This window comes from Berghia stephanieae, chromosome 5 (assembly GCF_034508935.2).
Source record: "Berghia stephanieae isolate SIO BIC M18660-M18661 chromosome 5, UCSD_Bste_1.3, whole genome shotgun sequence".
In the NCBI taxonomy this organism is placed as follows: Eukaryota; Metazoa; Mollusca; class Gastropoda; order Nudibranchia; family Aeolidiidae; genus Berghia; species Berghia stephanieae.
Genome location: NC_088364.1, coordinates 5569268 through 5591767, shown reverse-complemented (window position 1 = coordinate 5591767; position 22500 = coordinate 5569268). Strand labels below are relative to the sequence as shown.

The window sequence follows — 22500 nt, the reverse complement described above, 5'->3', positions numbered from 1 at the left end:
CTTTTTACCAGTAAACTGCCGAACTCCAGAAAGACGGTTATTCAAAAATTTGGCCAGAAAACTCGTCCTTCAAATATCGATCGATTTAAATGACCCTCATCTTGTCAAAATCTCTCAAACCTGGGAAGGAGAGGTTTCTCATTGAAATTCCAGGTTTTAGAATGTTTGCCAAGATGTGTCGTTTAGGTCGCCAGAATCATAGCAACTGATTGAAACGTTTTCTTGCCAAATTTTCAAAGATGTGTCTTCCCAGAGTACAGCATTTAAATGGTTAATAAAGGTGCCGTATGGCCGATTTGTACTGAATGAAATCAAAAACTCTGTTTCATGTGCCCTAATTAAGGCATTAAGTAATGAAATACTGTGAAGTGCAATCTGTAGCGCGAGGGCGTGAAAAGCGCTTTAAGTTTATTTTTATTCTACGGTCTCATAGCTGTTATCCCAAGTACAGGCGTGAGCACTCAATCGGTAAAGCACTCTACTCATGGGAAAATGAACTCTTGGGTTCGAACCCCTGGATTTATTGACATTCATAGGCGACCCAAAAAAACAAAACAAAACAAAAACAAAAAACCCCCAACCAAATAAAAAAAAACCAAAATAACAAAAAAAAAAAAAAAAAAAAAGCAAAAAAAACAAAACAAACAACAACCCCCCCCCCAAAAAAAAATACAACAAAAAACAAAAACAAACAAACAACAAAAATAAATCGAAAAAACAAAGCAAACAAAAAATATGAAATACAACCAACACCCCCCCAAGAACAATTAAAAAAAAAAAACCCAAAAAAACAAATACAAACAAACAAAAAAGCAAAACAAAAACCCACAGAAAACAAAATAGAAAAAAAAAAAAAAAAAAAAAACCAACAAAAAACCACCCCCAAATAAAACAAAAAAAAACAAAAAAACAAACAAACAAACAACAAAACAAATAAAAAACAAACAAACAAAAAACAAATACATTAACAAGCAACAAGCATAACCCCCCCCCCCCCAACTTTTCGACACACTAAAGACTGATCCAAAGTCTAGCAATTGATTGTTAATTCCTTCCTTCTCACATGACAGAAACCGGGATAAACATCAAGAAAACAATCAGTATTGTCATAAAATGCAGCAAGTACCGTTTCCAGAGGCAATCCCTAAAAAAAACAAAAAACAAAATAAACCCACACCCCCCCCCCTCACAAACAAAACTTGACCTTCAAAAATTAAGAAAAATAAAAGAAAAGAATAGATAACTTCATAAAATGATAATGATAAAAGAGAAGAGAAGAGAGAGAGAGAGAGAGAGAGAGAGAGAGAGAGAGAGAGAGGAGGGAGGAGAGAGAGAGGAGAGAGAGAGAGAGAGAGAGAGAGCGAAAGAAAGAGAGAAATAAAGAAAGACAGAAAGAAGGAAAACAAACAAACAAAACGAAATATCCGCATGAAAAAATACAACGACTACTTCTTCGATAAAAACTAATATTTTTTAGGACATTAACCATGGCGAGAAAATAAACAAACATACAAACAAACAAGTAAACAAACCGTTATCGGAGAAAAAAAAGTATTTCAAATGCTTCCGCGAAGCCAGGAGAGATCGATTCATTGACAAGGGAATTAACTCAGGAAAAGCCTGTGATATAATTGCTATTTTTAGTGCCTGACACATTCCCGCCGGTAATCCCAGCCAAGCGAAATACTCAAATAATAAGATAACCGCATAGTTCTATTTTTAACTTGTATAGACTGGAAGAAGTTGCACCACCGTTTTAAAACCATTGTGTATATAAAAGTGAAATAAATCGAGCAAAGATAAGAGGAAACTCGAATCACCTGCAGCGTTTTAGAGACGACAAAATGGTTTTTAAAGTCAGCAAAGGCGGAGTTCGCTCCGGCAATACTCTAAGAAGGTTGAATTCAAATTCTACTAAAAGGTATGAAAAGTTATTTATTATAGTTATAAATCTGACTGTCTTACAACATTATGTTTAGTTTTAAAGAGTAAATGTATTTGCTTTTGTCCTCTTCAGCCTCCTCCTTCTCCGACTCTTTCCTCTTCTTTCTATCTTTCTCTTCCTCTTCCTCTTTCTCCTCCTCCTCCTCCTCCTCCTCCTTTTCCTCCTCCTCCTCCTCTTTATATCCCATATTTTCTTCTTCTCCTTTGACTCCGTTCCTCTTCTTCTCCCTTCGCCTGTTCCTTTTCCATAGCTTCTTCATCTCCTCTTCCTCCTAAAACCCTTCTTCTTCTTCTTCTTCTTCTTCTTCTTCTTCTTCTTCTTCTTCTTCTTCTTCTTCTTCTTCTTCTTCTTCTTCTTCTTCTTCTTCTTCTTCTTCTTCTTCTTCTTCTTCTTCTTCTTCTTCTTCTTCATCATCATCTTCTTCTTCTTCTTCTTCTCCTCCTCTACCTCCTCCTCCTCATTGTGTCGATAGCCGAGTAGTAATATAAAAAGCATGAGAAGCCGTTGTTAAATTGTTAAGGTAAAAATTGCATGATCAGCAGTTTATAACAATAGTGTGTAAGTGTGTTATAGTATTACACATGTGTAATTGGTGTGTCAATTGTATTATTGTTGTGTGTTGTACACACTTTGCAGTTATTTTTAATTGTATTATTGTGTGTTTTACACACTTTGTAATTATTAATGTCGTTAATATACATGTGTAGGAGAAACCGTTATTAAATTGTAAAATATGTATTATCATTTTATTATAGTAGTGTGTAAGTTTGTTATAGTATAAGATATATGTAAAACGTGTGTTAATTTTGTTATTGTCGTGTGTTTTACACACTTTGTTGTTATTTTTAAAATTGTATTATTGTGTGTTTTACACACTTTGTAATTATTTCTTAACATACATGCGCAGGAGAAACCGTTGTTAATTTGTTTAATATGTATTATGATTATTTTATTATAGTGTAATTGTGTTATAGTATAAGATATATCTAATCCTTTTGTTGATTGTATTATTGTTGTGTGTTTTACCCACTTTGTAATTATTTCCGTCTTAGATGAGCGATAGCTATATTGATAAGATTTAAAAAATAGATAACAAAATGTCCATGTTTTAATGTCATTGTCCTAATGTAATGTCTGTGAATAGATACGAAGATGCAACGTCACATAAGTTAATAACACTCACTTTAAACAATGTTGATATATTTTAGAATAATAATAATCATAGGTTCAAAATTACTCATAATAGATCTCGCATCTCTATTCGGATTTGAACTTGAGACATTTTCGTGCGATAGATAGACGCCTTACAATTTGATCAATAAAGAATCGGTGTGTGATCACGACCACGACACATGGTCGTGATCAACACAATTCGTCGTTTTCTTACGATTCCTGTCTTCTCTGAAAGCCCATAATCGCCCAGAAAGCTTACTCAGCGAAAAAAGATGAAACATAATCAATAGTATAAAAAAAAAGACTTAATGCGTTGTATTGATTAAAGATCCATTTGTTCCTTACATATTTATTTCAACAGGCTGTTAAATTTTCATGAAACCGACACGGTTGTTGTATTGAATTTCCCAATTCTTATCATTTAAAACTAACACTTGCTTGGTTTATGGAGATAAAGTGTTTGCGTAAGCGTTTAAAGTCATTTCATTATTGCACGTTTTATCAGAGAATTACGCGATGTCAAGTCACGTTTATCGATATCTTTTGGCAAGAAATTATTGACGAGAACTATATATAATAGAGAGTGATGAAAGCTACTTTACCACGAGGGGAGAAGAACAATTCAACCATGGAACCTCAAAAAATTGGAAAAACAAATATTTTCGTAAGTGTAGGCGAGTTTCAGGGCAAATTAAAAACTCACATACGCTATAATGTTGACAAGGACAACGAATAATCCCCCAGAGAAAGGGGATCGCATTAGACACCGAAGAGGTCAAAGAGTTAAAGAAGATAATACCAAAAGTATTAGATTTGTTCGAGAAAAAAAATTCGTCAATGGACGAGATGGACAAAATGGAGAACAAGAAAACTAAGATTAGGAGGAAACGGAAACACGATGACCAGGAAGATTGTGAATAGATATGAACCATTATTATTATTTTTGTGAATCATTTTTTATTAGTCACCATTGTTATATATTTTAAATTTTAAAACTTTTGAAAATACCCGAGTTTTCTCCTCCACCGTCGATCATCTACCGGACTTAAAACTTTAATATGTACTTATTCTTCTTTATTACAGAGCTAAAAATAGTAGATTTCAATATGATACGTCATTCAGTTTCAAATTAAGAAAATGGACCAGTTTAAACAAGAATATACAGTAATATTAGCAGAGAAACTCTCAGAAGTGCTCTATGATTTTTGTGAAGGATGCAAAAATGTGACTGACAATCAATTAGGACACACATGCGTCGAATACGACGAAGGTGAAAAGATTTTCTTCTTTTTTGACAAAGCTTTCAGCAAATTAGATAAAGACAAAGTGATAAAAAAAGTCAAACAGGCTTTACTACATCAAATGCTAGAAGACAAGGTGGGAGCGGAAGAGACCTTTCAATTTCTCGCACTGTCGAAAACCGACTGTCGAGATACAAAAGTATCATCTTCATCCTCATCATCACCTGGATCAAGGTAATTTATATTTTATCCTTCGTCATTATTCTTTTTAAAATTATTCATTTGGTTATTTGTCCAATTAAAACATTGTAAAGTTAGTAAAAAAAACAATTGTAACACAAGAGAGAGAGAGAGAGAGAGAGAGAGAGAGAGAGAGAGAGAGAGAGAGAGAGAGAGGCGTTTTGTTTTAGCTGATAATTAAGAATTATACTATACTCATCATCATCATCATCATCATCATCATCATCATCATCATCATCATCATCATCATCATCATCATCATCACGATTATATTATTATTACTATTATTATTATTATTATTATTATCATCATCATCATCATCATCATCATCATCATCATCATCATCATCATCATCATCATCATCATCATCATCATCATCATCATCATCATCCTTATACTCATCTTTCCCCAGTCAACCAGAACCAGATCGTAATTAATCAAGCCACAACCTTTCTTCGGACTTCAGTACCTCAAGCCTTTGTTCCATTCTACATCAACCTCTGGAAGCTCGTTCGGTATTATTAAGATATATATTTATTATATTGTTTGTTTGTTCGTTTGTTTATTTGTATGTTTTTTCTTATAATTTTAAAAATGTATATTTGTGAAATTTGTGGTAAACAATATAAGTATGTGTACAACCTTACGTATCACAAAAAAATTAAGCATGAGCAACTGTGTTCTTGCGATTCGTGTACTAAAATATTTAGTTCAAAGCAACGCTTAAATTACCATAAATCGAATGTTAACTGTTGAAAAATCCTACTTATCACTGTGACGTATGTCAAAAACTATTCAAAACTAAATTTAACGTGAATCGTCATAAAACCGCAAAGCATCAAAAACAGAAATTAATTTCATGCGACATTTGTTCAAAACATTTACAAGGAGAGATAATTTTAAATCACATAAAGAAATATGTCATGCTGTACAACAACAACAACAACAACAACAACAACAACAACAACAACAACAACAACAACAACAACAACAACAACAGCGAACGTCTTTACTCGCTACCTCGTTCTTCGAATGTAACGAAGAAGACGAAGCCATAAATTCGATAATACAAGAATAGAGAAATTCTATAAGAACACATTTTATTGAAGGGAGTCTGTTTATGTAATTGAATGGCACTCACCACATTTTATAGAACAGCTGAAAGAAATATTTTATAGACAAGAAGAGAGGTTCAAGATAAATTATAGTCACAGTTTTCTACTCCAACATAAAGAAACAACTGAGTATAGATTTTTTCACGCATCGAATAATAATCACAGAGTCTTAGAAGTTCCTAAATTGATAGGTAACTGGGAAGATTTCAGACAATTTATAAATATCGTCAAAAATAATGATGATCTAGATTCTGTTAGTTTAAACAGAGAAGACACCAAATGGGCTGTACATTCTATCCTTTCGACTAATTTTTACGTAGATAAAATACATTATTTTCCTATAGGTTGTTGTGATATTGAGCCACCAAGCGATATAACAAATAATAAAAGTATCTATTCACTACATCGTACCAAACATGGAGAACCATACAATGACAATCTTTGTCTTTTTAGATGTCTCGCGTTATTTTGAGGGGCTTCAATCAATGATTTAGAGACTCAGACACAAAGTCTATTCACTGTTTATAAGGCTGATAAATGTAGCAGTTTTACAGGGGTTAAATTAAACGAAATTGAGAAATTAGAGAAACTTTTTGATGTAAATATTGATATTTACAAATATATCGACGTCGCATCATCTCGATTTACTTTAATGAAAAGAAGCGACTATACTCATTCGGCTACCATGCGCGTTCTACTCCATCACAATCACTTTTGCTATATCAAGAATATTGATCAAGTTGTTAAGACTTTTACTTGTAATAAATGCAACAAATTATGGAATTCTCACAAGAGGTTTTTAGCTCATGAGAAAATATGCCAAGGAGATAAAATACGTCACCATTACCCTGGTGTTGTGTATCAACTCGCTTTGACCGATCTAGAAAAACTGAGAGAAGAGGGAATTGATATCAATCCTGATTACGTATACCCATTTAGATAAGTTTTTGATATCGAATCTTATTTTGAAAAAGATGATATTCAACAACCCAAGTCCGAGACTTCTAAAACAACTTATACGCTCAAGCATGTATCCATGTCGATAGCTATCGCAACTAATGTTCCAGGATTTGACACTCCTGTGTTCTTCGTATCAGAGAACGATCCCCAGGCGCTGGTAGATCGCATGGTAGATTATTTAGAGACAGTGAGCGATCAAGCCTTTTCTTATCTCCGTGACGTTGTATTTCACCACGCTTATGAACAAATTGAGGATAATCAAAAACAGCAACAGATTTTAGACCGTTACTTGAAACAAATGATTGTTGTCGGGTTTAATTCCAAAAACTACGATTTAAATGTATTGAAACAATTCTTAATCAAAAGGTTGTTAAAGACAAATGACCTGAAAGTTGTAAAAAAAAAGTCACGCCTTCTTGTGTATCAGCAACGAAAAACTAAAATTTCTAGATATTACCAATTACCTTGCCCCCGGTTTCCGCTACTCCCAGTACTTAAATGCGTATAACGTTGAAGAAAAAAAAGGGTTTTTTTCCTTACGAATATTTTGATACTTTGGATAAATTAAAATAAACATCACTTCCGCCTAGAGCAGCGTTCCATAGTGTTTTAAAAAATAGCGACATTTCTGAAGAAGATTACAAATATTGTCAGCGAATCTGGAAAGAAGAAAAAATGTCGACAATGCTAGATTTCCTAAAATGGTATAACTTAAGGGATTGTATTCCAATGTTAACCGCTCTCGATAGACAAACAGAGTTCTATAAACACCTAGGACTGGATATTTTTAAAAACGCAGTTTCAATTCCAGGCGTTACACTCAGATATTTATTCAAAAACATTCCAGAAAACATCATTTTTTCTTTATTTAATGAAAAAAAATAAAGATTTGCATCAATTAATGCGTAGCAACGTATGAGGAGGTCCCTCTATCATATTTACTCGTTATGTAGAGAAAGATGTAACATCTATTAGAGGTAATAGCGACAAACTCGTCAAGAGTCTTAAAGGTTATGACGCGAACAGTCTTTATCTCTATTGTTAAGGACAAGACATGCCGACAGATTTAGCGATACGAAGACGTAAAAGTAGAGGTTATAGAGCTGAGAAACTCGATCCATATGGACAGGAAGCCTGTTCGTGGTTGGAATGGGAAAGTTATAGAAGAAACATTCACATCAAACACAAATTTAATAGTACTGAGAAAGTTTTGGGAAGTAAAAAGAAGAACAAAGCCGATGGCTGGTGGTCTGACGCAAATCAATCTCTCGTGTTCGAATATTTTGGTTGCTGGATACACGGCCACAGTAAGTGTGACTTAAATCGATCTGAAAGAAATATATTTGGCCAGAGTTTTTTAGAAAGAAAACGGAAGACAGAGGAAAAATTGAATTATTTGAGAAAAGAGATTAATCTCGAAGTAGTGGTTATGTGGGAGTGCGAATAGTTAAAATTAAAAAAAAGTGATCCTCGCATTCGAGCCTACCTAGACAGAAAGTTACCTCCCGTAAAGATCCTTTCAGTAAATTGAAATCTATTACAAAAGAAGCTATCGTTTGCGCAGTCATGAATGATGATTTATTCGGGTTTGTCCAGTGTGATATTCGAGTTCCATCTCATCTTTACCCGTACTACGCTGACATGCCTCCGATATTCAAAAATACAATGATTTATAGAGAAAATATAGGTGAAACGATGAAACAGTTTGCTATTGATCATAATCTATTAACACAACCTAGACGTAGTTTGATCAGTAGTTACCATGCTCGAGGGATTTTACTGACAACACCCTTGCTCAAGTGGTATTTGAATCATGGTCTTCTGGTCGATGATATCATGCAAATAATTGAATATGTCCCGAAAAAATGTTTTTCGACATTTGTTGAAACCGTGTCCAATGCCAGACGTGAAGGTGATAGGGACAAAAAGTATGGTATACTTGCAGAGACAATGAAACTGATGGGAAATTCAGCGTATGGAAAAACCCTAGAAGGACTAGACAAACATATGACAGTTTTTTATTCGGAAGACGATGAAACCATTTCTCAAAAGGTCAACTCTCCTTTATTTAGGAAAATGACACCTTTGACCCCGAAGTTACATGAAATAGAATCTGTTAAAACCAATATTCGCTGGTATTTGCCGATTCAGATAGGCTCAGTAGTATATTCTTACGCAAAACTTAGAATGTTGGAATTTCATTATGATTTTATTGATCGGTTTATTCCAAGGATGGATTATCAGCTGTTTGAAACTGATACAGACTCATTGTATATCGCCTTTAGTGAACATGATTTGACTAAGATGATTAAACCATCGTTCATTGAAGAATTTTATCAGGAATATGGTGATTGGTTTCCCAGTATTGCCTGTAAAACTCACCACAACGAATTCGTTTCAAACAAAACCGGCTTTGTTCCATCTCTTTGTTGTGAAATTTATCAAAAGCATGAGAAAAGAACACCCGGGTTGTTCAAATTGGAATATGAAGGAGACGGAGGTGTTGCGCTTTGCTCAAAAACATACATTTGTTTCAGTGAAAAGAAAACAAAAATAAGTTGCAAAGGTTTGAGTAAAAGGCTAAACGAACTTACTAAAGAAAAATATCTGAATGTTTTAAAGAATAAAACTAGCGGGTCAGGTGTAAATAGGGGATTTAGAACTATTGATGCCCACGTGTACAGCTATAAACAGGAGCGAGCCAGTCTTTCATATTTCTATATAAAAAGGAAGGTATGCCCAGATGGTATCACCACTCTTCCACTCTTGATCTAGATTGTTGATCTAATCACACATACTGAAGAACAACCAGAAATAACAATGATAGATGTTAGATTTCAACACCCCTTTAACTGTCTAATCTCTGGACCAACGTGTTCGGGCAAGACCAAGTGGGTAATACGCTTTCTAGATAACATAGAACACATCATGTCACCAACCCCAGCAGAGATAGTGTGGTGTTACTCGGAATGGCAACCTATTTTTGAAAAGCTAAAATCAATTTCATTTGTGAAGGATTACCGAGATGGCAAGAATGGGAGGATGGGAAGAGAAGATTGGTAATAATCGATGACTTGATGAATGAAACAGACGATTCGATCACAAAACTATTTACAAAAGGCTCGCATCATAGAAATATCAGCGCTATATATATAGTTCAGAATCTTTTCAATAAAAATAAACATCTTAGAACAAGAAGTCTGAACAGTCATTACTTAGTAGTCTTTAAAAACCCATGCGAGTCAAATCAATAGATTAGCTCAGCAAATATATCCCAGTAAGTTGAAGTTTGTGGAAAGTTCATTTAAAGACGCGACTTCACAACCATTTGGTTACTTACTTTTTGATCTGAGACAGAAAACACCTGACCATCTACGTCTACGGTCAAATATTTTTCCACCTGAGCACACGGTCGTTTATTTACAAAAATGACAATATCCAAGTGTTTAAAGAGAAACATCCCACTTATTATATTGATAGCAAAAGCTGGTTCTCGTACTAAAAAAGCCTTATTAAGAAGTGCAACACCAGATGTTGTAAAAAGTTTGAGCGAATGCGCGTTAAATGTTTTAAAAGGAAACGTACCCCTGTCATCGACTCAAAAGAAAAAGCTCTGTAGACACAGAGTCTACGATCATTAGCAGCTAAAAGAATATCGATTAAAAGGAAAAAAACTATTTTACAAAGAGGAGGATTTACCCCAGCCTTATTGGGACCTGTATTGAACGTCCTCGGTGGTTTATTACTCCAGTAGTCATGGAACATGCAAAAAAAATGATACTTGTAGACCCTAGGATGTTAAATTCTGTGAGAAATGAACCAGCTGTTCCCGATGCTACATCGTTAAGTTTAAGTGATATGGACAATGAGATGAGTGAAATTTTACAAAGGAGTGACCTTAACCCGCAAGACAAAATGAATGAATATCAACAGATATTATGGAGATATCTCAAACGTTACGACCAAACAAAAGAGAAGTCTTTTAAAACTAGAACAAATTCACAAAAACCGATAGAAATAAAAAATGATTATGAAACAAGTATAAAGGATATTATGGATAGTGTTCCTAAAACCTTAAAAGGGAAAGCCGAGCGTCTACTTAAACACGTTCATCAAAACTCGGATTTACAATGGAACACACGTGGAGAAATCTCGTATAAAGGAGAAACGATCAGAAACAGTAACATTATCGATTTGATTAACGATGTATTGAGAAAACGAAAGGGTTTTGATCCAGAAGGCTGGCGTGTTTTCGCGACTGTGTTACGTGAATCAAATATCCCACAAGATTTGATTGGTCACCCAGATCGTTGGAGTGTTATTCGTGAACCATCCAATAGCATAAAACCAAATATTTCTAAAAATACACAACCACTTTTTAAATGGGAAGAATACAAATAAATGACGGAGAAGAGGCTTAGACGGGTATATTACCAAATCGGTCACCCTGGGTGTTTTGGAGGAGTTGGGCGTTTGGTAAAGGCTACTAAAACAAAAACATCTGACGCAAAACGTTGGTTAGCTTATCAAGACACTTACAGTCTTCATAAACCTGCAAGGTATAATTTTGAACGCAGAAAAACTATCGTTCCCGGGTCCTGGTTCCAATTTCAAGCGGATATTGTGGATTTTCAAAAGCTAAAGAAGGAAAACAGAGGATATTCCTATATCTTGACGTGTATCGATGTTTTCAGTAAATATGCCTGGGCTATTCCTTTGAAGACAAAAACAGGTACGGCTCTTAAAGAAGCTTTTCAAAATATATTTAACAATCATCGGATCCCCGTGAAACTCCAAACCGACCGCGGGGCTGATATTACCAACAAGATACTCCAGAGATACTTAAGAGAACAGAATGTTGAATTTTTTACTACTGAAAACAACGACATCAAAGCGGCGATTGTTGAACGTTTTATTAGAACACTGAAAGAAAAGATATGGAGATATTTCACGTGGAAAAATACCAGAAACTATTTAAACGTATTGCCCCAGATTCTAAACAATTATAATAATTCTTTTCACAGAAGTATAGGTCTCGCCCCTGTAGAGGTGACACCCGAAAACCAAGAGGAGGTTTGGTCAAAACTTTATACAAGAGATATACCTAAAAAAGACGCGTAGAAAAGTTAAAGTTAGGAGATAGGGTCAGAATCAGTAAAACTAGAGTAACATTTAGAAAGGGTTATCTCCCCTGGTGGAGCGAGGAATTATTTACTGTTAGTAGGTTTAATAGAACTGCTCCAATTACCTATAGGATAAAGGACGATTCTGGTGATGAGGTAAAAGGTTCTTTTTACACAGAGGAATTGCAAAAGACTGGAGATGAACATATTTTTCACATTGAAAAAATATTGAGACACCGAAAACGAGGACGTATAGAATATCTTGTTAAGTGGAGTGGTTATGATCATTCATTTAATTCGTGGATTCCAAAAGACTCACTCTTAACTTTATCATAAATTGCTGAATGACGTCATGTTTTATTTAACACTACCCAGTAATAGTAGTATGATATATTACCCCGATAACCACGCGGGTCATTTTTTTACAAAGTTAGCTGAGTCATTTGATTTTAATGAGAATTACGAGGTCGGTCTCTCTGAAATTATACTCCCAAATTCTTACCGTAACATTAATGAAAAAGAGTGCTGGTTATCTTTCCGAAACGACAATGACACAGAACAAAAAACAATACGGATACCCTCTGGACTATATAAGACTGCTGATGAATTAATTTCGACTATCAACAACCTAATCAAAGTGAATTCATCCAAAAAAAAAAAATTAAGGTAATATCAAATTGTTTTACAACTCGTCGACTCGTAAAGCTACGATAAGACTTTACAGGAAAGGTAGCATTATAGAACTCAGTCCAACATTAGCCGAAATCCTTCATATTACGGATCAACATTTACTCTGGGGGCGTGGTAATTATCAGAGCAAAGGTATAGTAAAGATCAATAAAGATCACGATTCTGTATACATATACTGTGATCTTTTCCAACCCAGACCTGTAGGAGATACCCTAGCACCCTTGGTTCGTATCATCCCACCGGTGACAGAGAAGCTGACGTATTACATTTCATATTCGACAAGATTAATTACGTACCTATAAATCGATTTCAATTCAACACAGTGGAGATCCTGGTGACCACAGATACCGGAAAGGAGGTGAAATTCGAAGAGGGAAAGACAGTGGTGACATTACATTTTCGAAAAAAAAGACCGGAAGATTATTGACGTCATCATGAGGTCGGGTGCATTTCAGGAAGATAAAAAAGCATATGAGGATTATTATTGTACACAAGCCGGACACGAATTACCAGTCTTTGTTGGTGGGAGAAATTACAGAGGAAGAGGTTTTGGAAAACTACTTGGATCTATAGGCAGAACTATTATTCCTATTTTAAAAAAAGGCGGGAAATCATTACTCAAAGAATCTGCTCTTACGGGTTTAGAAGTTGCTGGTGATGCGTTATCCGGGAAAAGCGTTAGATCTGCCGTGAAAGATAGAGCTACCAGAGCTGGAAAACGATTATTAGATAAAGCAGTTCACAAAGTTGTAAGTGGTGTGGGAATAACACCATCCGCTCCACCTGGTGAGCCGCAAAGAAAACGTATAAAAAGAAGCACCTCGAAGAGAAACAAAGGTAAAAACGTAAGACATAGAGAGAAGAGAAACCCCAAAGATATTTTCGGATAAACATGTCTCTGTTGCATCACCAATCATCGGAAAGTTTAGATTCTGGTTTAGATCTATTCACTGTCTTACCGGCTCAAACATCTGTGCAAAGCGGATCATTTGTAGAATTTCACCCTCTCTCAACATTAACACATGGAGCGCCTATTGAATTTACAATCAGCGGAGGTACGAGTGATTATATCGATTTAACCAATACGTATTTACATATTAAGGCCAAGATTACAAAAGCGGATGGAACAAATCTGGATGATAATGCGGATGTGGCACCTGCGAATTATTTCTTGCACTCTCTGTTCTCCCAGGTTGACCTCATATTAAACGATACTCTCGTTTCAACCAGTGACAATCTGTATCCATACAGAGCTATTTTTGAAACATTATTGAACTCGAGTCCAGAAGCAAAGAAGAGTCATCTGACAAGTCAATTTTTTTATACCGATACACCTCACCACACTGAAAAGACCACAGGTGATGAGAATAAAGGACTAAAAACCAGGCGATCCCTGACCGCAAACAGCAAAGAAATAGACATGCTAGGAAGATTACACTTGGACTTTACACATCAAGAAAGATATTTGATAAATGGTGTGGATGTAAAAATCAGACTCACACCCTCTAAAGATTCATTTAATCTGATAGCTAATGATAATACCTCCGGTTTTCGGAGTAAGATCACTCATGCGTCTATTCATGTCAGAAAGGCTAAATTAAATCCTGCTGTTCAACTAGCCCACGAGAGTGCTTTAAAAAAAGGTAACATAAAATATCCATTGAAAAGAGTTGTTCAAAAAACTTTCGCTTTCCCGACAGGTAATTTAAGCGATATTCAAGATAATCTATTTTTAAGTCAAACCCCAAATAAGATAATAATAGGTATAGTAGATAGCTCTGCGTTTAATGGGACGTATAATAAAATTCCTTTTGATTTCAAACATCATGATCTATCCTTTTTAGCCTTATACATGGATGGACATCAAATCCCATCAAAAGCTCTAACACCTGATTTTAAAAACAACAGATATGTAAGAGCGTATCACAGCCTAATGTTAGCCAATGGTTTAGTAAACAAGGACGCCGGGAACGGAATAAGTTATAATGATTATTCTGGGGGATATACATTATTCTCTTTCGATTTAAGTCCGTGTTTGTTGGATGGTGATCAGTTTGAGCTGGTGAAAAGCGGTGCTCTGCGTTTAGAACTGAAGTTCTCTGAAGCCCTCCCCAATCCTATACATGTGATCGTTTACGGTGAAATGGATAGTATTGTTGAATTGGATCACTCCCGTCAAGTATTGATCGATTTTTAAAGATGAATACTTATGACATTGTAAACTTTCTGAAATGTAATATTTTTTCAAGGCGGATATTTAGAGGGGTATATCCAAAGGATTTACTTCCTAAGAGGGTTAACACCCGAGAGCCAAGTGCCTTTATAATCAATACGGTAATAGCCGAGGACCTGGAGAACACTGGGTATGTGTCTATCAAAACGGATTCGGTACTATGGAATTTATGGATAGTTTTGGTTTCGCTCCTTCATTTTATCCTGAAATACAGAGTTTCATAACACGGCATAGTTCAGTTTGTTACCACAACACGTGTTTATTACAAGATCTAACTAGTTCCGTGTGTGGTATGTACTGTGTTTATTTTGTTGTAATGAAAGCCAAAGGTTTTAGTATGTCACGTCTGTTGTCTCAGTTTCATCCACACAAACTTAAAAATAACGACAAAAGGGTTATTTCCCTGGTTGTTCAAATGATGAAAAAAAGAAGATGATTGGTTGAACGAGTATAACAAAGTAATCTGGTTTAGACTGGTTCAAACTGCTTCAAAACCTAGCTTGGCGCTTATCACAGCCTAGTTTTAAGCATTCGAATAAAGAACTCCATTTGAGATGGATATGAAAAAGACAGAGTGTGTTATGTATCCATTAGGTAGAAACATTTACGCCAGGGTAAAAACTTGGAGAGGTATCACCAGACTTCATATTCAACCGTACGCAGAAAAAAATAGAAAATTATCACCTCTACCAAAAGGTATCAAATTAGATCAAAAGGAATTTCAACGTTTGATTAAAATTCGCGATAATATTAACTCTGATTTTAAACAAAAAAATGTTAACTCATTTGTAAATAAAAGTAAAGAGGGAGAGTAAATTTCACAACCCTTCTACAAATCTCATTTTGATAACGGGCAAACATTTGTTAATAATAATAAAGGTGGGTACACCTTCGATAATGATTCAAAACTAGGTTGCGAGGAGAAAATTAAACAGTTTACTCAAACACCTTTGTACTTACCACATTTTGCTTCAATATAACAGATAAATAATTAACTATGTAATTTAACTATTTAATTTAACTAATTAACTATTTTAAATAATTATTTTTCATCTGTGTTTGTTCAAGAAGACACTACAAATATACCAACTTTCAATGTTACAAATCAATTAAACGTCCCCGATTTTTATATTACACAAGAAGACATACTTGGAAAATTGTTGAATTTAGACGTGACTAAAAGCATGGGACCCGATTCCCTTCATCCCCGTTTACTGAAAGAAGTGGCCTTTGAAATATCACAGCCGCTATCAACAATATATAATAAGTCTCTTGAATCTGGTACCTTGCCCATTGAATGGAAACAAGCCAATGTTACTGCCATTCATAAAAAGGGAAGCAAACTAGATGCTGCAAACTATAGACCCATCAGCTTAACATGCATACTCTGTAAGGTTATGGAGTCTATCTTGAAAGACCGAATAATGGACTTTCTTGAAAGTCATACGATGCTAAACGATAACCAGCATGGTTTTAGATCAAAGAGATCATGCATTACTCAACTTTTACAGGTGATGGAGGATTTTACCAAGTTAATTGATCGTGATCAATGCATTGATGTTGTTTATCTTGATTTCCGCAAGGCTTTTGATTCTGTACCTCATGAGAGATTATTCATTAAACTAAAAGCATATGGATTTAAAGGGAATATATTTAACTGGATTAAAGACTTTCTTAATAATCGAATACAAAGGGTCATTGTCAATGGTGTGGGGTCGGATTTTAAGAATGTAATTAGCGGTGTACCCCAAGGAAGCGTATTGGGACCACTTTTATTTCTTTTATATATAAATGATTTACCATGTGGCATAAATTCAGCCTGCAAACTGTTTGCAGACGATACAAAGATCTATAGTACAACTGAACATCATAACATTCTACAAAATGATATATTTTCACTTTTCAAATGGTCTACAACATGGCATCTGGATTTTAATGTTTCGAAATGTAAAGTATTACATATAGGAAAAAATAATCCATGTCATAATTATTTTACTGATACTTCTATGTCAAATCTACTTTCCGTTGTGCCTTATGAAAAGGATGTGGGAGTTACTTTTGATTCACATTTGAATTTTGATTTACATATTGATAATTGTGTAAGCCGTGCAAACAGAATGATGGGAATAATATATAGAACCTTTATAAGTCTTGATAAAACCACATTTTTATATTTATATAAATCGCTCGTTCGACCAATTCTAGAATACGGAAATTGCATCTGGAGCCCATTATATAAAAGACAATCTATTAGTATTGAAAGTGTACAGAGGAGAGCTACCAAAAAAATGTATACAATACAGTATTTATCTTATAAGGAAAGGTTAGAATTTCTTGACTTACCCAGTTTGAAATATAGAAGAATTCGTGGGGATTTAATTCAGGTTTATAGATTGGTACACGGTATGGATAGGATAGACTTCTCTGATTTTTTTTCATATTCTAATATTACTTTTACTAGAGGGGACAAGTTTAAGATTTTTGTCTCTAGATGCAAAACAAACATAAGACAAAACTGGTTCGGTATTCGTATTGTTCAGAAATGGAACAGTTTGAAATTTGAAACAAAGAATGCAAAATCTATGGATTATTTCAAGGTGTTAGTAGACAGGGAATTATATGATGGGAGATTTATATATGACGAATAATACGTGTTTGCTCTGCTGTTGATATGGCTTTCAATCTTGTATGTATATATTATGCATTATTATATTATTATGGTTATCTTCTATACGCGTGTCTATGTGTGTGTGTGTGTGTGTGTGTGTGTGTGTGTGCTTTGCATGTCACGGTTAAAGATATATGTTTGTACACCACATGAGTACATTTAAGTTGAAATACTATCTTTACCACGTGTATCATTATTGTAATGTTTAATCAATAGATTTATGGCATTACTAATTAATATTAAGGGCATTCAAGGGATCTTATCCTATTTTGCCCTATACCACATGTTATGTTATGGATAGCAACAGAGTGTATTGTGTCAGACGTGTTAAAGAAAAACTGCTTATTTACGCTTTGATTTTAATGTTGGTTTTAAAAGTTGTTAGTTGGGTTATTTTTTCATCTTGTTAAGTATCTGGTATGGCGGTGGTACAAACACGTGGAATAAATCAAGTAATTTTAATGAAACATGTGGATTTGGGAGATTAGATATCGTAAAATCAAACACAACTGGATGTATGAAACAATTCAACTTATTTGATAGTGTCAGGTTGAGTCTATGTAGAACAAATGAACAGAAATCTATCATAGATATTAGAAAATTTATAAATGAAAAACCTACGATTATAGGAATCAATTTGTCTCTATCACAATGGTGTAATCTAATAAAAATGATTCCCTCCGTTTTATATGCTATATCATCTCTATTGTAAGTACACAACACGGTGAAGGGTATTTATCTATGTTTATATTGGAATGATATGATGATGATTTTGCGCATTTAGCATCACCCGGTGATGCAAATGCGCGTTATAAATGTCATGTATTATTATTATGATATACTTTGATATACTACGAATATATATATATATATATATTATATATATATATATATATATATATATATATATATATACTGTCAACGTAACCCAATAATGTTATTATTATTATCATTATTATTATTATTATATTATTATTATTATTATTATTATTATTATTATTATTATTATTATTATTATTATTATTTTATTATTATTATTATTATTATTATTATTATTATTATTATTATTATTATTATTATTATTATTATTATTATTATTATTATTATTATTATATATTATTATTATCACCATTATTGTAATCATTACTATTTCTACTACTAACTACTACTACTACTACTACTACTACTACTACTACTACTACTACTACTACTACTACTAACTACTACTACTACTACTACTACTACTATCGCTATCACCATCAATATTAATGTAATCGTTTTCATCTTTGTTTAATTTAAACAAAAAAAAAAAAATCTTGATTAAGCTTTTTCCATATTCATGGTCTACTTGATTGTTATCGAAATGTCAATGTAATTGTGATGTTGATATTAATTTACTATAAAATAATAATAAATGTATTATTATTATTATTAAATTTTTATATATTATATATTATTATTATTATTATTATTATTATTATTATTATTATTATTATTATTATTATTATTATTATTATTATTATTATTATTATTATTATTATTATTATTATTATTATTATTATTATTATTGTTATTATTATTATTATTATTATTATTATTATTAATTTTATTATTATATATTATTTATATTATTAATTATTTATCATTATTATTATTAATGTTCAATGTTCTATAAATGGTGGTGGGTATTTACTGATTAATAAAGTTTTTACAAAATGTCTCCCTGAGTTTTGTGTTATATTGTATTTGAAATCGAAAAGGATGAGAATGTGACTGCTTTTGTCGTTGTCGTTGCTGCTGCTGAAGAGAATGCTGATGCTGATGATGATGATGATGATGATGATGATGATGATGATGATGATGATGATGATGATGGTGATGATGATGATGATGATGATGATGATGATGATGATGATGATGATGATGATGATGATGATGATGATGATAATGATGATGATGATGATGATGATGATGATGATGATGATGATGGTGGTGGTGGCGATGGTGATGATGGTGATGATGATGATAATAATGATGATGATGGTGGTGGTGGTGGTAGTGGTGATGTGATGTGTGTGTGGTGGTGGTGGGTAGTGGCGGTGGTATGTGTGTGGTGGTTTGTGGTAATGACGATGTCCTATCTTGATTTGAAGGTCTCGAAAGTTCAGTATTAAATATGATAAATCCAGCAATCACAGACGATATCCGTGACTGGATGGGTATTCTTGTTTTAAAAAATGGTTGCGTTGTGGTCTTGGGAATAATGGTTACTCATTTAAAATCTCTCGTCTCATGTGTGAATGAGTACAATAAACCTTTACGGATATCGTGAGAGTATTGGTATAACGATTACACACCAGGCGGTTTACGCTGTCTAAAAATAAAAATAAAAGATATTTATAAAATATCGCATCATAATGAAAGACAAGATGGAAAACAGACAAAAAAAAAATAAAATAAAATTTTAAAAATAATAAAAAATAAAAATATTCAACTCAGGAGGAGGAAGGAGAGGGGGAATTTAAAAAAAAAATAATTAAATATAAAAACTTACGTGTCTTATTCCTGTTGAGCGGCCTCAATCATTCCCTTGACCGATGTGATATAAACAAGAAGAAATCTAAATTTTTGTTCTAATAACCAATGCTGACCTCTCTCTGCAAGTCTACCTAAAGAATAGTCTCTGGCTGTGCTAACCGATGTTTCTATCAATTTTATATAGTCTAAAAATTCTTTTAACTGATGCTTATTCGCAATTACCACTCTGTCTAATACAGGTAAAAAAAATCTTCTGTAACATGATCGTGACGCCACGTTGATATTTCTAGATCTTTTTTGTTAAATAATGGAATATTTTTTTGATGCTAGAAGTTTTAAATTCATGGTGCGATGGTAATGGTGAGGTGACACAAAATAAAATGAGATATTTAGAATGTAGTGTCCAATGAGGCGAGATAATCAAAATTACAGTCACAGTTACTTAAGTTGATAGTGTAGTATTTTTTTCTATAACGTTTTCGCGAAGTCTTGTGATGAATAATTATATGACTAAATAACTCGAACTAATTATTTAGAGCAGCTGTATTCCATTTATTGAATTAGACTGTAAAATATGAAGAAGGAGGGGGGGGGGGTTACACTTGGAGATGATCGTTGTTAACAAATCATCATTGTCAATTGGGTGATAACACGAACGGAATTTAGATGTACCAATAAGACGTGACGCGTGAACTAAGATTATTCCCCTGCCGTCTGTTTTTACGAGTATCGAGTGTGTCAGAAGACAAGGATAGCAAGAAAACAACGAAGTGTTTTGCTCACGACCATGTGTCGTATTCACACACCGATTCTTTATTGATCAAATTGTAAGGCGTCTTTCTATCGCACGAAAATGTCTCAAGTTCAAATCCGAATAGAGATGCGAGATCTATTATGAGTAATTTTGAACCTATGATTATTATTATTCTAAAATATATCAACATTGTTTAAAGTGAGTGTTATTAACTTATGTGACGTTGCATCTTCGTATCTTTTCACAGACATTACATTAGGACAATGACATTAAAAAATGGACTTTTTGTTATCTATTTTTTAAATCTTATCAATATAGCTATCGCACCTCTAAGACGGAAATAATTACAAAGTGGGTAAAACACACAACAATAATACAATCAACACAAGGATTAGATATATCTTATACTATAATAAAATAATCATAATACATATTAAACAAATTAACAACGGTTTCTCCTGCGCATGTATGTTAAGAAATAATTACAAAGTGTGTAAAACACACAATAATACAATTTTGAAAATAACTACAAAGTGTGTAAAACACACGACAATAACAAAATTAACACACGTTTTACATATATCTTATACTATAAAAAACTTACACACTACTATAATAAAATGATAATACATATTTTACAATTTAATAATGGTTTCTCCTACACATGTATATTAACAACATTAATAATTACAAAGTGTGTAAAACACACAATACTACAATTAAAAATAACTGCAAAGTGTGTACAACACACAACAATAATACCATTGACACACCAATTACACATGTGTAATACTATAACACACTTACACACTATTGTTATAAACTGCTGATCATGCAATTTTTACCTTAACAATTTAACAACGGCTTCTCATGCTTTTTATATTACTACTTAGCCGAATAATTACCAATTCTCCACTTTCACGAATATCAAGCGACAGTGAGCGTGATCACTGGTCGGATTGATTATAATGAGCTTTTTTGTGCTAAAACTATTTTCTGACTTGACTTTAAAGTAAACGAGTGCTTTATCGGCATTGAGGTGAGTTCTAGATTATGGGGCAGCGTGGCTCAGCGGTACGGTCTTTGATTCATACCCGAAAGATACCGAGTTCGAATACCCGCTGCGCTGTGTGGCCTTGAGTAAATTACCTCGCCCTAGATCAATTTGTGGTGCTGCACTGCGGCTGACGCCTGGGTTATTCCAGTCTTCCATTGGAGTCGACCCTAGAAACACAGTACCCTTAGATATGAATAAAGGGAATTGTATTATTATTAATTATTTATTACAAAAGGCAACATGTATCTGTATGACTTAAATTTTGAGGTTTCGACGAAAGTCGCTATAGAAATATGCTTATTATTATTATTATTATTATTATTATTATTATTATATTATTATTATCATTATTATTATTATTATTATTATTATTATTATTATTATTATGGAGCACTGGATTAATTAAAGTTGTAATAGAATATAAAGTCAATTTGTCAATAGTGGTGAATGACCAAATCTAATAATAATAATAAAAACGAATATATTTTCTTCCGATGGTTCAGTTAGTAAAGCATACATGACAATTGGGATCGCCATATTCCGATGGTTGCAGTCGAGTCTTTTTCTGACTCTTCTGTTAACCAAGTAGTCATTGGGTAGCTGAGACTATTTGATGTGGAGGAAAGCACTTAACTATTGACTTGTGTCATATCTAAGGGATAGCTAACATTGTCCCCAGTGCTTTTAACACCACATAAACCGGGACAAACTCCGTTTTCGGAGTCTTTATGGATCTTGAAGACTTTATAAATAGACGTGGGAT

The 22500-nt window shown here is 33.5% G+C and overlaps 1 protein-coding gene across 1 annotated transcript in view; it reads left to right on the top strand.

The window, feature by feature from the left end:
• Window positions 1–1372: 1372 nt before the first annotated feature.
• Window positions 1373–22500, top strand: part of LOC144972284 (uncharacterized) — a 24205-nt gene continuing 3077 nt past the window's right edge. The window contains exon 1 of the mRNA XM_078913371.1: window positions 1373–1921. Coding sequence (XP_078769497.1) covers window positions 1845–1921 — 77 coding nt within the window. The 5' untranslated portion in view covers window positions 1373–1844. The remainder of the gene's footprint in view (window positions 1922–22500) is intronic.